Source organism: Poecilia latipinna, unplaced genomic scaffold, assembly GCF_001443285.1.
Source record: "Poecilia latipinna isolate Pla-1442-1.1 unplaced genomic scaffold, P_latipinna-1.0 Scaffold182, whole genome shotgun sequence".
Lineage (NCBI taxonomy): Eukaryota > Metazoa > Chordata > Actinopteri > Cyprinodontiformes > Poeciliidae > Poecilia > Poecilia latipinna.
Genome location: NW_015112798.1, coordinates 428747 through 443986, shown reverse-complemented (window position 1 = coordinate 443986; position 15240 = coordinate 428747). Strand labels below are relative to the sequence as shown.

Below are 15240 nucleotides of genomic sequence, written 5' to 3'. Positions count from 1 at the left end.
TAAACCCGTTTGGTGGGACTTCTATCTGTCGTATGCTGGCGTCATTACAGTATTTTTGCAAAGGTTTGTAGTTCTTTAAGCTTATTGCATTGTTTACTTCCTGGTTCGGTAAAGGGGTCCTAAAAAGCCACGCCCACAGAAACATCAGTCTTTTCCAGCTGCCACCACCAGTTGATTTAGCCACCAGTTGATCTATAACACCGGTCGCAAGTTGTAATGCGAACACAACCGTTCCGTTCCGTTGCGTTGCGTTCCGTTCCGTGCAGTGCGAAAGCGCCTATAGTGAAGAACAGCATTGGATTAAGTTACATATCAAACCCATTGTGGTGTATAGTTTGTCATATAAACTTACTTTAAATTAAAAGTGTGACGATACTTGATTTTATTCATTAAAATTCAGAGAAATCTACCAATGATAGTATAGCAATTTGAAAGATAAAAGCATACGGGCTAGAAGTAAAAATAAGCTTGTGAAATCAATCTGGTGACATTTAATGTGGCTTCTTTTAGTCAGACTCGGGGGTTCCCTAGCAACAGTCTGTTTTTAGAAGCTCTTTGCTGCTATGGACGACTGGTCATGTCAAAACTGACAATAAAAACAGAAATAATAAATAGTTTGATAAAGTGATTGGTATGGTAAACATTTTTTCTCCCCAAAAATTAGAAACATAACCTTTTCCGGCTTGGAGCTTGAATCTCAACGTTGACCAATAGGAGAGAGGCTGTCTCTTTAGGCCTGCCCACGAGGATAGATTCCCTGCCCATCACACCTCACTTTACCTCCTTCAAAGAGTCACTGACAAAGAACAGAGAAAAGAGAACATGAATAAAAGAAAAATAAATAAGTAAATGGACAACGGAGAAAACAGCAGGGGAGAAATGGAGAGGAAAATAAATCAAGAAAGAAAAAAAATTAAGTTAATACTACTGAAAATGAAAATTAAATCTTAGTTTGGAAAGCTCTTAGTTTTGTTTTTAAAGCAACATTTGCCCCATTAATACTTAATACTTTATGAAACCATTTATTTAGTTCTGTTTTGGCAGGTTAAGTCCTCCATATTACATCTGTGTAATAGTTTCAAGGTGTTTTAAACTAGAAACTAAACCAAACATTTCATCTCACCATTCAGTTAATCAACAGTGAGTTTCTTTGAAATTACGCCCTGGAGTTTTCGGAGCAGCAGAGCTCTGCTTAGAGACCGTTCTGGTTGCTAAGCTAGACGGCTGGGTGGAGTGGGTTTTCCCCTCTCATCACTGCCTTACCTTGCTATGTCATTTCCCACCATCTGCTATTTGTTTGTGGCGACTGAAAGTGAGATAAAGACTGTTTTGTAGCAATAGTAGATTTTAACCCTTTAGTGATCAAACATTTCCTTTAGATTGACTCCTCATGTTAAAGGTAAAGGCTATAAGTCCAGCTCTAAGCAGTTTGATGCCCCTGTGACTACAGTTGCAGAAATTTGGAGTTGAAGAGGTTAAAGGTCCATGTGACTGTAGTCAATGAACAAGTTCATGCTTCCGGTGTCACACATCACCTGTATGGTGAAGCTGCCTAAATGGTGCATCTGCATTGAGCCACTATGTGTTTTTCTTCAAAAGACTTTGCTCAAGAAATCTTTGAGGGCAGTTTGACATCTAATATTCTGTTAATTGAAAAAAAACTGTAAATACTTTCAGTTCTTGACATTTACAGCAGAGAATAAGCCACTTTCCCTTGATGTGGATATGCATGTAAAGTTGGAAGTGCAGCTGCTTTCTAGACAGTATGGTGGTGGCACACCGCCGGAGCACACATTTCTCTCAGTATTTCCACAATAAGCAGATAAGCATTGTAGACATGCTGAGCTACAATTAAGAACAGAGGAGAAAGCCTTCTGGCTTCAGTTCATTGACACAAACCAGAGAGGTACTTAGCAAGTGAACATTCACATCTTTGCTCCTGCATTAGCGACTGCAAATGTGCCTTTCAAACAATACTTAGTGTGCAAATCCTTCACTAGCTCAGTTCAGCCTGAACAGAATCTTCCTAATCTTGTTAATCTCCTTTTCCTCTAAAAGCCATAAACTTTCAGTGGGGAAATGTCATTGTCAGCTGTTAGAGCAAGAGACATTTAGCACATTGTTTCTTACTGATCAACTTGATATTTAGTGATCTGATACAAGCAGCGCCAGCTTCACTTTGTGAGCTGAAACTAACAGCTCACAAAGTGTATGGAAAACCTTTTTTTGAAGATGTGCCCTAATGAAGATTTTGAGTAAGTTTGGAGTTAGTCAGAAGATTACGTTCATTTGGATGTCATGTTCATTTTGAACCATACGGTAAATGGCCTGTACTTGGATAACACTTTCTTTAGTCCAGAGGATGCTAAAGCATGCCATTCACACACATTCACACACTGATGGTGCTAAGCTACATTGTAGCCACAGCTGCCCTCAGGCAGTCTGACAGAACTGAGGCCCTTTGGCCCCACTATGGCTGCCACCAGCAGCAGGTAAAACCAGTGAAGTGTCTTGCCCAAAGACACAACAACAGAGACAGACAGAGCAGCGGTTTGAACTGGCAACCCACAGATTCCAGGATTAACTCCTCCTCTGAAGGATGCATATGAACCATTGCTTTTCCATGGTGGACTGATAAAATATAATAAGTAAATATATGGGTGTACAAATTTTGTTTTATTGTGATATTTCTTTTATTCATAATTATACATATAGGCTCAAATGTATACATACATTCCCACTGATATTTGGTTGAATGATATTTAAAGAGCTGACTGTAGAACGTACTCTACCAATCTGCAGTAAAGATCCTCACTGGACCATTCCAAACATTTACTGTTGCATTTTAAAGCAGTGTTGATGTTTGGGATAATGGCCTAATCAACTGTTTGCTGTGATGAAATAGAGTTGGTTTAGATCTGGTCCTCCAGAGCTCCTCTGTCATGTGGGGGGGCACAGGGTTCTCCTTCTTCGGTTGCCACTTGGAGCGACAACAACCTGGCATCTCATGTCTTTCCCGGGTTATGTGGACAATATTCAGGTTTACCTGTCTGGGTTGCATTTAAAACTTTCTCCCTGATCGTATCTCCACATTTAAACAGTGGTTAAGCAAAAATGTCTTTTTGACTGAACAGAAGACCAAATACATCCTGTTCGGTGAGAATGCCACCATTGATGTCAGTGCTCTGAATTTTAATGCCACTGTAACAAATCTGGATGTGATTTTTTTAATAAGAATTTTGAATTTAGCAAACAAGCTGTCAAATTGAGCTTTTGCCACCTTTGTGTTTTAGCTAAAGTTAAACCTCTTTTAAAATGTGCTAATCTTGAGAATGTTTCATATGCTTTTATCAAGTCATGAATTGATTATCATAATGCTCTTTATTATTACAATTATCCTTCAAAAGGCTTCAGTTGCTTCAAAATGTGGCTACCTGCCTTCCACAGAAACTGATATCTCCACATGTTAACACATCACACCCGTCATGATCTTCCTCCTGTCTTCACTTTAAAGCTGTCAGGGGTTTAAACTCACCCCACAATTCTGATTTATAGAGTTTTGTGTCCATGGCAAATGGCTCATCATTCCTGTTCTTTTTCAATGTTTCCAGAATTAACTAGTGTATGCACACTGAAACAATTGGTCAGAGCACCCACACTCTGGAACCAACTTCAACTCACAATCTCTGACCTGGTACTATTTAAATATAAGCTTCCCTTTTTAAGATTCATTTTAATACTCAGCAGCACTTTCACATTTTACTTCAAATTTCAAAAGAAATTCTGAAGTAAAATGTCTGGTTTGCTTCTAGGAAACAGGCAGGGTTTTATTTTTAGTTTGTTTTGCAAAACAGCACTTTACTGTTTGCTGTTTTGTGAAGTGTCATGTAAATCAATAAATGACATAAAAATTATAACCATGGAACCACTTTTCATAAACAGGAAGTCACTGGTTCTCCGGTGCCACTGTTCTCAGTGTAGTCAATTTCACGTCAGCAAATTCAGCGAGAGCACTGAACACGAAAATAACCTCAGAGAGCCACTTGACATGAGTTTTGAAATTTTATTGAAAGAAAAAGTGACTTCCAATTATTCAGAGGAATACAGGGCCTGAGATATAAGAAAACCAAAAAGGAACATAAGGGAGACGACAGCAGGATCCATCAGTAAGTGAAAGGAAGTGAGGAGCTTAAATCTTAGGGAGTCTGATTACTGGAGAAAAAGCAGGAAGCTAATTGGAAGCAAGGTGCAGCTGTGAGGAGAGACCAGGCAGGCGTGCTGAGGGAGAGAGACAACCAGATGCAGAAGAGCAGAGAGGGGAGTGTTTGTAATCAAGGCGACAGGCAAAATAAATCCGACAATGAGAAAGGATGAGCTAAATATAAACGAATGACTCACCAAAGTCAGATCAAAACAACAGCGGGAAAAAGACTGATATATAATAAAGCAAGGGAGGCAGAGTACAAATAAACAGGTGATCAAAAATGAAAACACTAAACACTCAAACAGCCCACGATCCTGACAGCAGAAGTTTCAAACACTGACAGGCATAGTGGTGGTTGCATCATGCTCAGGTTCTATTTTCCTTCCAGTGATGCTGGAAAAAATGAAGATGAACACTTTGATTTCAGTTCAAATCTAATTAAAAATGTAAAAATGATTGGATTAGGATCCCCTCCAACAGCCTGTGTGTTATTTCTACACATAGATATTTATATTTAATAAACAAAATCAAGTAATAAAATAAAAACTAAAGCTTGGTAAATTAACTTTTCTAAAACTTTTAGTAAAATGTATTTTTTAGAGCAATATCAGTTCAGGAAAAAAGTAGTGAAGCCCCACTTGCTACTAAAAATTGATAATACTATCCATAAGCCATAACATCTGGTGAAAACATTAGAATGTCATCATTATGCTTCTTTTAAGGAGGACTGTCCGGTTGAAAGCTTGAACATTCAGTTTGGTTTGTGGCTTGTATTAGAAAATTTTGTTTTCAGTCTTATTTCATTTGTGAAGGAACTGATGATACTTTTTCTCATTTATTTACAGATTATATCTGCTTTGTCTTTGTATTTCTGGAAGATGTTTTTGTCCATTAAATAAGTTTGCAGATAATGTTTAGATGTTTCCACAGTTGTGATAGCAGAAGAGACCTGAAGACATCTTGGATAAAATGCTTGATATGGTGATTGTCTTAAAGGACTGACGTGTGTGGAATGTAGTTTGTACCTTGTTTGAGCTGAACCCATGACTAACTAACAAAGAAGAATTAGAAGTTTCTCCTGACATCCTTATCAGCTCTTTCCTGCCATAAAATCATCCCCTCCAAGAGGTGAAGGATAGTTCATGAGGTGGGGGTCAGGATTGTCTCTGTGGTCCATCTGGTAGTAGAGATAAGATCAGACTTTGGGTGGGTTTTTGTCTTGCTGTGACTATATAACAATGTGATGTGTGTTGTTCAGGGCTCTTCTCCTGACTGTGCACAGTTAGAAGGGTCTTCGAATGCTTTTGCCTTCGAATAAAGAAACTTAAAGACAAAGATTAATCTTTCTCTTATTATTGAAACAGCTTCTCATTCTTTGATAATGAAATTTCCATAACAGGCTGTATGCTGAAGTGACAGTGACTAGGTTAACTGTTAGCTATAGATATAACAGAGAAGATTAGAAATTCCTAAATAAAGAGCTAAACATGTATGTCCTTTATTTTTCACAAAAAAATGTCATTCAAGGCAATATCAAACATACATGTTGCTTTTCTTTGCTCTAGCTGAGCATTTCTACGCTGCCATAGTAATACCAGCCTGTTTATGGCAGATGGGACTGACTCCTGATTACTTCTTATCTATTTCACCTCCACTTCCTGACACTCTGCAACTTTCTGAACATCCAACGTCCTTCTGCACCTCCCCCACCCAAAAACATGCTAACCAGAAGTTTGACATGGTGTTGTTTTTTATCGGTTAAATGATGTCTCGTTTTTGGATACTCAATATGGTGAAATGTTTTGGTTGCCATGACACTCGTCCTCAACTTTGAACAACTCCAGTTTCATTAACTACTTTGTTGGGGTTCCAAAAGTGCCCAGTGTGGCATCAGTAGACTGCTGGAAGTGGAGTCATAAGAGCGACTTCCTTACAACAGTGTTGTTGTGTGTAAAAACTCACAGCAACAACACTGAAAATAACACTATGCTCCTCTGATGACTGAGTGGGGACATTTCTATGTTTGTTGCGTTGTATTTCTGTCAGGTTGTGTTACGTTTCGTTCTCTGGGGGCCATGGTGACCAAAAACACATATAGCTGTTACACAGTTGTAACAGAACATGACATGAACCGTGTAGAGAAGAGTTGAGCAACGTTGAGTATGTACTAGTGGTAAAGAGTCAGTGGAGTGGGTTACCATGGGAGTTGGTTATGTATTCTAACTGACATATACCCTTGGGTAGTTCAGGATGTTGGGAGGGAGGTTCAGAAGTGTAGCTGTAGTATGTTTGGTTCTGGTCGTGGCACAGTGAACCAGTTCTTTACCTTCATGGAACTGCCGAACTGACAGAGTCTGGTTGCCTGGTCTACATGGTTCCCTGGAAAAGACTTGCAGATACTTTTTCGGAGGAATCTTTTTCAGGGTTGGTGCAGGACTACAGTGGTAGAAGTGACACTCTTAAGGACTACACGGTCCCTGAGTGAACACAGAAAGAGCTCATCCTCTTTCTCGACACGTAGTCAAGCTTGTTCCCAGTGCATGTGAATTCACCAGATGTACCTATTGGCTTGTTTGAGATGTTTATGGATAGGATCTCAAGGCTTAGTGGTGGACTGGAGGACATGTAGTGTGAAAAACTCACGCCCTAATTTTGCTTTCTGAAATAATGTGGTTCTGTTGGTCGTCTTCTCTTTTTGGGGTTTGAGTTCAGCCTTGAGTGGAGAGGTTTAAGTGACGGTAGAATGAAGGGGGCGATAGATAAACAGATTGGGATTTCATCTCCAGTAATACAGGTCTTTCAAAAACAGCAAATCTTTGGATTTCCCAGTTAACCTCCAGGCTCCTCCCCAAAAATGGTCATAAGACTTGGATCATGACCAAAACAACTAGATTCCAGATACAGGCAGCTGAAATGAGCATTTTATCCTTGTGCTTTATTCCAGTGTTCAAATTCCTTACCCTGACTTCCACCTCGAGAAACTTTTATAGCATATTGTTCAGCAAAGGGCAATACCAACAAAATTAAGAACATTTCCTTCCAGTAATACAGCAAAATACAACACATTATGCCGAATAAAAAAATTGATAAGTGATAAATATGCACTTAAAGAGCATGTGCCTCTTCATCAATGATTGCAACAGCAGCCTTGTTGATATCATTAGTACGTGACAGTAAATGTACTGTGTACATGATGCAGCAAAGTTATCAGAATAATGTGGTTAATGGCTGCCGTCATCAGGCTCAAAGGTTTTCCTGTCTGGATGCAGAGCCTCCTGTTTCATGAAATAGTGAGTGTAGCTTTGTCATCAGCAGATCTGCTGGTATGTCTAATTCATAAGGATATTCGTAAATCGTAATGCAATCCACAAGACGGATTGCAAGAAATGAGGAAATCTTCTTTGGAGCGAATAGGAGAAGTTGAGTAATTTCACTTTGTCTTGGCCCCACATTAGCTGGGTGCTGACAGCTGGACATAACCTTGACGTCTGACAGGCGTGAGAATCTGATTCAGCAAACTCTGCATCTTCCCTGTGATAGACTCCAGCATCAAGGGTGTGATGAATGCTGGAATGAGGAATGTTTTTACCAGATGAATGGTATGCTTCAAAATGTAAGTTTCCATTACTACCTCTAGACAAGGGTAGATTTGCTCAGGTTTGAATACATATTTCTTCTCCATTGAGATGAAGTAGTGATTTGAATTTGTGTTTCCGTGTTTTGTTCCCCGTCCCATGAAGCCCTTCCATTCCTGACTCAGGGAGCAGCAGAAGCAACAGAACTACAGAGGAAGGACAGGAACATGAGGACTGAAAATTGAGCGAAAACTCATATTTATGCAATACCCTGAAAGTGTAGAAAATAGTAAGACATTTCTCCAGTTTTCATTTTTTATTGTTGTCTTTACTTCTGCTTTAACCCTTATCCATCCATCCATCCATCCATCCATCCATCCATCCATCCATCCATCCATCCATCCATCCATCTAGGAGTTATTTCTTCTTTGTTTTTCTCTTCATTCTGCAGTCATTTTGAAAGTGTTCAGAGATATTTATCTTTGATGATGACTGTGATATTAACATGCTGCACATGTGAGCTGTTTCTGTGCAGGCGACTTTAAAAGATGAACAGTGCTGTGTGGTTTTTGCATGCAGAGACACTGTTGCAACACACACAGAAACACACACATTCAGAGAAGCCCCACACTTCTTTGGAACTTCCTCTGGCTTGCTGACTTATAAGTGAGTGACTTGCACTGGGTTTGCAGTGGGACTGAAGTTCAGAGTGCAGTTGGCGCTGTTCAGCCGCAGTAAGACATTTTATTCCTTTGATTGTCTGCTTTTGGTACATGCATCAAAAGCATGCATGAATTATGCTTTTTAGTTGCTTGAATTTATTTATTTTTTTGCTCTGTTTTTGTTTAATTGCTACAAAGTCCTTTACTGCAGCATGACCTTGTGAAGTTTTTGTGTTTATTTCTGCTTTTGACAGAATTTACATAAAGATGGCAAACACAACAACCCCCTTTTATGATTATGACAACTATTCGGATTTGCCCACCGAACCGAAAGGACCATGCGACCACAACAGTTCTAACCTCTTAGGAGCTCAAATATCTGTCCTCTACTACTTCATGTTTGCCTTCAGTCTCCTCGGCAACGGGCTGGTCCTGATTATCATCTATCGGTAAGTGTATGTAAAAGCCAAGTTCCACCCGGACCTTTTACGAAATAAATGGTTTTTATGTTCATCCAAATCAGAAATGTAAAATCTAAATTCAATCCATAAAGCATATGCAGAAAAGAGCAAGTTTTCACGCTGCTGACCAAAACATTTATGCACTGTTTTAAAAGTGGACTGTAGAAATTTCCTTAAGTTTTTTTTGTTTTGTTTTAAAGACCTATCCCATTCCCCTCTGTGAAGGTTTCTGACATAGCTGAAGCAAGTTGAGCAATCTCAGTTCAAAGAATCAGGGAAAAGTTATAACAGAGAAAAGCTTATTGCTACTTGAAGCAAGACTTATTACATAACAAATTTCCTGTGAATATCTTCTTGTCAGGGTCGGAACTTTAATGTGTTAATTTCGCTTAATTAATTACATGAATTTTAACGAGCAAATTTTTTGCACAATTAAGTGGTTTTTTTTATATAGAAATGTCCCCAGCTGGAACAGTTGTATTGTGTTTCTTGTACGCCCAAAAATGTGACGCACAAGCGACATCTGCAACAACGGCAAAGTGACGATGAAGCCGGTTCTCTTGGCCACATCGAAGTTTGCTTCAAAAAAATCAACCTAGTTGGATGCTGGGGAAGACTATTGGTGTGCTCAGGTTATGCTAAAAGGAGTTAGCTGGAATATCATCTTAATGCTAAACATGAAGCAGCAGCAGACGTTCCTAATGCTAATGTCAGCGTTCACAGTCCACATTTCTAAACAAGATCCATTAATGATCAGGAGTTCCTGAAACACTGGACAGATAAATACAGGTCCTTCTCAAAAAATTAACATATTGTGATAAAGTTCATTATTTTCCATAATATAATGATAAAAATTAAACTGTCATATATTTTAGATTCATTGCACACCAACTGAAATATTTCTGGTGTTTTATTGTTTTAATACTGATGATTTTGGCAAACAGCTCATGAAAACCCAAAATTCCTGTCTCAAAAAATTAGCATATCATGAAAATGAAAAGGTTCTCTGAACGAGCAATTAACCTCATCATCTGAGGCAGTGGTACAACTGCCCCCCCACCCCAAACCCGAGGCGAGGATACGTTAAGGGTGAAACTCGCGCTAGATTTACATCATTATGTGCATGAGGTGAAGGAGCGTAAGGCGCGCTGAAGTGTATGGGAAAACATAATTGGCACCCTCCAGACGGGGTTTTGGCGCCCCCTCTGGTGCTGCGCCCCTATGCGTTGCATGCGCTGCATACCCACTTTTTGTGCCACTGCTCTTCCTGAGGTTAAAGCCTCAGGAATCTGCAAGAGATTCCTGAGGCTTTTAAAAACTCCCAGCCTGGTTCATTACGCAAAATTGCAATCATGGGTAGGACTGCCGACCTGACTGCTGTCCAGAAGGCCATCATTGACGCCCTCAATCAAGAGGGTAAGACACAGAAAGAAATTTCTGAACAAATAGGCTGTTCGCAGCATGTTGTACCAAGGCACCTCAGTGGGAAGTCTGTGGGAAGGAAAAAGTGTGGCAGAAAACGCTGCACAACGAGAAGAGGTGACCGGACCCTGAGGAAGATTGTGGAGAAGGGCCGATTCCAGACCTTGGGGGACCTGCGGAAGCAGTGGACTGAGTCTGGAGTAGAAACATCCAGAGCCACTGTGCACAGGCGTGTGCAGGAAATGGGCTACAGGTGCCGCATTCCCCAGGTCAAGCCACTTTTGAACAAGAAACAGCGGCAGAAGCGCCTGACCTGGCCTACAGAAAAGCTGTACTGGACTGTTGCTCAGTGGTCCAAAGTACTTTTTTCTGATGAAAGCAAATTTTGCATGTCATTTGGAAATCAAGGTGCCAGAGTCTGGAGGAAAACTGGGGAAAAGGAAATGCCAAAAGGCCAGAAGTCCAGTGTCAAGTACCCACAGTCAGTGATGGTCTGGGGGGCCATGTCAGCTGCTGGTGTTGGTCCACTGTGTTTTATCAAGGGCAGGATCGATGCAGCAGCTATCAGAGGATTTTGGAGCACTTCATGCTTCCATCTGCTGAAAAGCTTTATGTAGATGAAGATTTCATTTTTCAGCACGACCTGGCACCTGCTCACAGTGCCAAAACCACTGACCATGGTATTACTGTGCTCAATTGGCCTGCCAACTCTCCTGACCTGAACCCCATAGAGAATCTGTGGGATATTGTGAAGAGAAAGTTGAGAGATGCAAGACCCAACATTCTGGATGATCTTAAGACCGCTATCGAAGCATCCTGGGCCTCCATAACACCTCAGCAGAGCCACAAGCTGATTGCCTCCATGCCACGCCGCATTGAAGCAGTCATTTCTGCAAAAGGATTCCCGACCAAGTATAGAGTGCATAACTAAAGATGATTATTTGAAGGTTGACTTTTTTGGTATTAAAAACACTTTTCTTTTATTGGTCGGATGAAATATGCTAATTTTTTGAGACAGGGATTTTGGGTTTTCATGACCTGTATGCCAAAATCATCAGTATTAAAACAATAAAAGATCTGAAATATTTCAGTTGGCGTGCAATGAATCTAAAATGTATGACAGTTTAATTTTTATCATTACATTATGGAAAATAATTAACTTTATTACAATATGCAAATTTTTTGAGAAGGACCTGTAGATAGAACATCACTTAGCCCCAATATGATGGTTGAATAACCAGGATAACATGTTTGTTATTGAGCTCATATGTCTGATTTTGTAAATTAAAAATTTTGCTCATTTTGTTGATTTTGATTTAAATGTGATCAATTATAATTAAGTAATTACAGAGCCTGCAATTTACCTGATTAAAATTTTGAATCAAGTCCCACCACTACTTTCATTTGTGCTTCCATCAGTTTTTCAAAAATTGTTATTATTTTGTTTTAAAATCCTTCTCACACTGCTAAAGCTGTCATCACACTCTTTACCACTTAGTCTTGTATTTTTGGGTTTTACAAAAATGTGTCGTGTCTTTCAAGCATGTCCGTTGGTTTTGATGGATTTTCTGTGGAGTGTGCGTACTGGGATGAAGGGTGTAAAATTGACAGAGATTTAGAATGCATGATCTTGATATAAACTTATTTGTCTAAAATCCATGAAGCTACATTAGTCAGGATCACAGAAGAGTCACACAGAACCACAAGGTGTGTCAGAGAAAGAACAGAACTGTGGGTCAAAGTGTTCACATGAAAACTAAACCACAACTTTTACTCTTCCAGTTAATTCCTATTCAGTCTAACACACTTCCACATTCGTCTACAGCTCCGTGGTAACAATGCCAGGTTATGATTAGAGAGGCTGGTCCTGCACAGCCATGCTGTGGGTCAGGAACGGTCCGATGCTCAGAACATTGTGAGCCTGCGCAATGTTGTGGTAAAATAGACCCAAATTGTCCAGTCGCAAGTCTGACCTCTGTTAGCACATCCATGCAGTAAAGAGTAAATAATCTCTTTGCAGACATGCTAGCTGCATTCCCATTACAAACTTATGCAAAACTTTGTCAATATTCCGCTAATGTAAAAAAAACAAACAAAAAAAAAAACACAATTTCTGCTCAGTTGCGTTTTTCCATTAAACAAGAAACGCAATTGAAATAATGTGAATAAGTTTGTTCCAAAAAACATGCTGCATCATCAATCTGCTACCACTTCCTGTTGTCGTCTTCTTCATGGTGGCAACATCTGGTTGTCGATCTTGAGGCAAAAAGTGTTTCCATGGCAGTTTTGTGAAATGAACCAATTTCAATACGGGTTATCTTAGCGCCAAAACGTTTGATCAAATAACTAGATTTTTAAAAATTGCTGTGTTTTCATCAAGTGCATTATATGGTCAATAGAAATGAGCTAGTGGTCAGCTCTACATGGGCAATGTCTCTGTTATAGAAAAATGCAAGTAACATGAGGACGACTTTGGAATTTGACTGTCTTGCTGTCCTCACTGTGACAGTGGATTGTTCCACTGAAGGCTGTGGTGATTGGTCTCTATGGTATCCTCTGTCATTCATTACTCATGAACAGTGATGACTCTTTGGCTTGTGAAGATACTCCTGGACACCCAGACACACCCATACTGACTCATTCAGCAATACTGACATCTCTACACACGCCCTGAACCTGCCCAAATCTTCCAGATTTCACTTTGGATCAGTCAGTCAGTTGATGTCCATGCATCAGATACTTGATGTACTTAACATTGGGAACAGTCTTTCTCGTTTGTACCTCTTGTGCCACTCGAAACCTCCGTAGAGCAACATCGTCTCATTTCCATAGACTAGAATTTGCTCAGAGTTTTCCTCGGCCAGACCAAAACCTTTGCTCTGTTTTAATCACTTTCTGGTTTGAAGTTGAGAGGTTGTTAACAAAAACACACAGGCTGTTAACACTGCAACTTCTCTTATCTTGGATCTTGTGATGACGGCACCCATAAACCTCTACTTGTCTTATCTCTTCCAATGCACAGCGAGTCCTATTTTAATTATTTCAGGTTTATTTCATGGAAACAGACACAGTGACATAGACAAACTGAATTAAACAGCGGTTCCATTGCCTGTGTCATGGTGCTTATAGCGTAAGTTAATTTGTTTAGAAAAGCCCTAGTTGGGCTTTTCTAAACAGTGTATTTAAAAACTATTGGGAAATTTGTTCTATGGAATACATTGTAAAAAGTAAACATTAATTATTTTCAGTCAAATATGTGAATGCAAAGCAATGAAGAGAACTGTGGAAATAAGGGAGCCCACTGACAAGGAAAACTAGCATGTAGGAAAATTGCAACTTTAAATGTAGCAAGTGAAAAAAAAAACTTGCCATTTTGAAGTTTGATCAAAAACTGGACAGCACATTTGCAAAGGGAAATAGTTAGAAAACACCCTTCAATACAAACAAACAAAAAAACAGAAATTTGCCATAAAATGACATTTTATTCTGACATTTGAAACATTTGAAAAGACAGACTTGAGGGGGGATGTAATGAGGCTGTCTGAAAAAAGAAGCACTGAGACTATAAGATGAAGTCCTGGTTCTGTGGAAGCTTGTTATTTTCACTCCTACAGAGTGAAGTACGGTAGGTAGAGAGGAGTGGGTGGGTTGAAGGCTTCTATCTCAACCCCCAAGAGTCTTCTCTGCTCCACCAAGCCTCTTCAACAGCTCTACCTCCAGAAGAAGAGTGTGAGGATATTTTATGTTCTCATGGAAACTCAAATGACAATGACAGATACCAAGTGGAGGAAAAAAAAGACACAGTGGGCTTTGGGCTGAAAAGGATTGATACTGTACATTTTAAATCTTTCAAGTGATCCTAATGACCATTTTGTCCAATGTTATCTGACTCCTTTCACTTATAGAAATTTGAAAAACTGCAAGCACTTACAAAAAAAATGCAGCAACGTAGCTCAGACAGTGGAGTTTAAATACCATCTCTTAGATTTCAGATCAATGTCTCATCTTCTTTTCTCATCTAAAACGCTTAAGAAAATAGTTTATAATCAGGTGTGAGTCTCTGCACAGAAATGATTTTCAGTGTGGTTTCACAGCTCAGCATAGCAGTGAAGCCACACTGGGTAAAGATGTGAATGACGTTCTAAAGGCCCCAGATATTGGACTTATGTCTGTTCACCTCCTGTTTGACAGCTGACCACAAGATTAACCTTTAAGATTTGAATATACCAGGCAAGTTTAAATCTTATTTGTCTGACAGAGCCCAGGTCGTTCTTGCAAACAATAGATTTTTCTTCATATTCCAGGGTTACTCAGGGAGAACCACAAGGTTCTGTGCTTGAGCCAATTCTGTTTACTGGAGAAGTGAGCCAGGTTCTGCTGCAGGTTTCTTTCTTACGTGTGAATGATTGAATAATTAAATGTAGTGTAAAGCACTTTGACTTGATAAAGTGTTTTACAAGTACAAATTTACCATTTACCAAAATGGGGGATTTTCCTTTCCACTGTTGCTACATGCATGCTCAGTATGAGGGATTGCTGTAAAATCAACAACAAAATGTTGCTACATATTCATCCAGCAGGTCTTGCTGCAGGTCGCCAGCAGCATTTCCATTACAAATGTGTGCAGAACTTTAACATTCACTAATGTCGAAAAGAAACATTTTCACAGATGCAGTGTGTTTTCAGTGAATAAGAAATGCAAGTGAATAAGTCATCAAAAAACATCCTCCAACTGCTTATTGCTGTCTTCTTTGTGGTTTGCACCAGTGTCAATATCTGTTTTTTGATCATGTGACTCGTGATGAGGGACAAAACTATTTCCACTGCTGTTCTGCGAAATAAACCAATTTTGATTCGGCCAAAAAAAAAAAAAAAAAAAAAAAAAAACCCCCCAACTAATGCCCCCAAATTTAAAC

The 15240-nt window shown here is 39.5% G+C and overlaps 1 protein-coding gene and 1 long non-coding RNA gene across 2 annotated transcripts in view; one reads left to right on the top strand and one right to left on the bottom strand.

Moving 5' to 3' along the window:
* The window catches only part of LOC106946234 (uncharacterized), an 18740-nt gene extending 7464 nt beyond the window's left edge, over window positions 1-11276 (bottom strand). Inside the window, exons 1-2 of the long non-coding RNA XR_001424725.1 lie at window positions 10994-11276; window positions 2998-3004 (exon numbers count right to left, since the gene is read on the bottom strand). This is a non-coding gene — a long non-coding RNA (uncharacterized LOC106946234). The remainder of the gene's footprint in view (window positions 1-2997; window positions 3005-10993) is intronic.
* LOC106946233 (C-C chemokine receptor type 1-like) overlaps window positions 8357-15240 on the top strand; it is a 14006-nt gene continuing 7122 nt past the window's right edge. Inside the window, exons 1-2 of the mRNA XM_015030440.1 lie at window positions 8357-8513; window positions 8696-8890. Of these exons, the coding sequence (XP_014885926.1) occupies window positions 8709-8890 (182 nt within the window). The 5' untranslated portion in view covers window positions 8357-8513; window positions 8696-8708. The remainder of the gene's footprint in view (window positions 8514-8695; window positions 8891-15240) is intronic.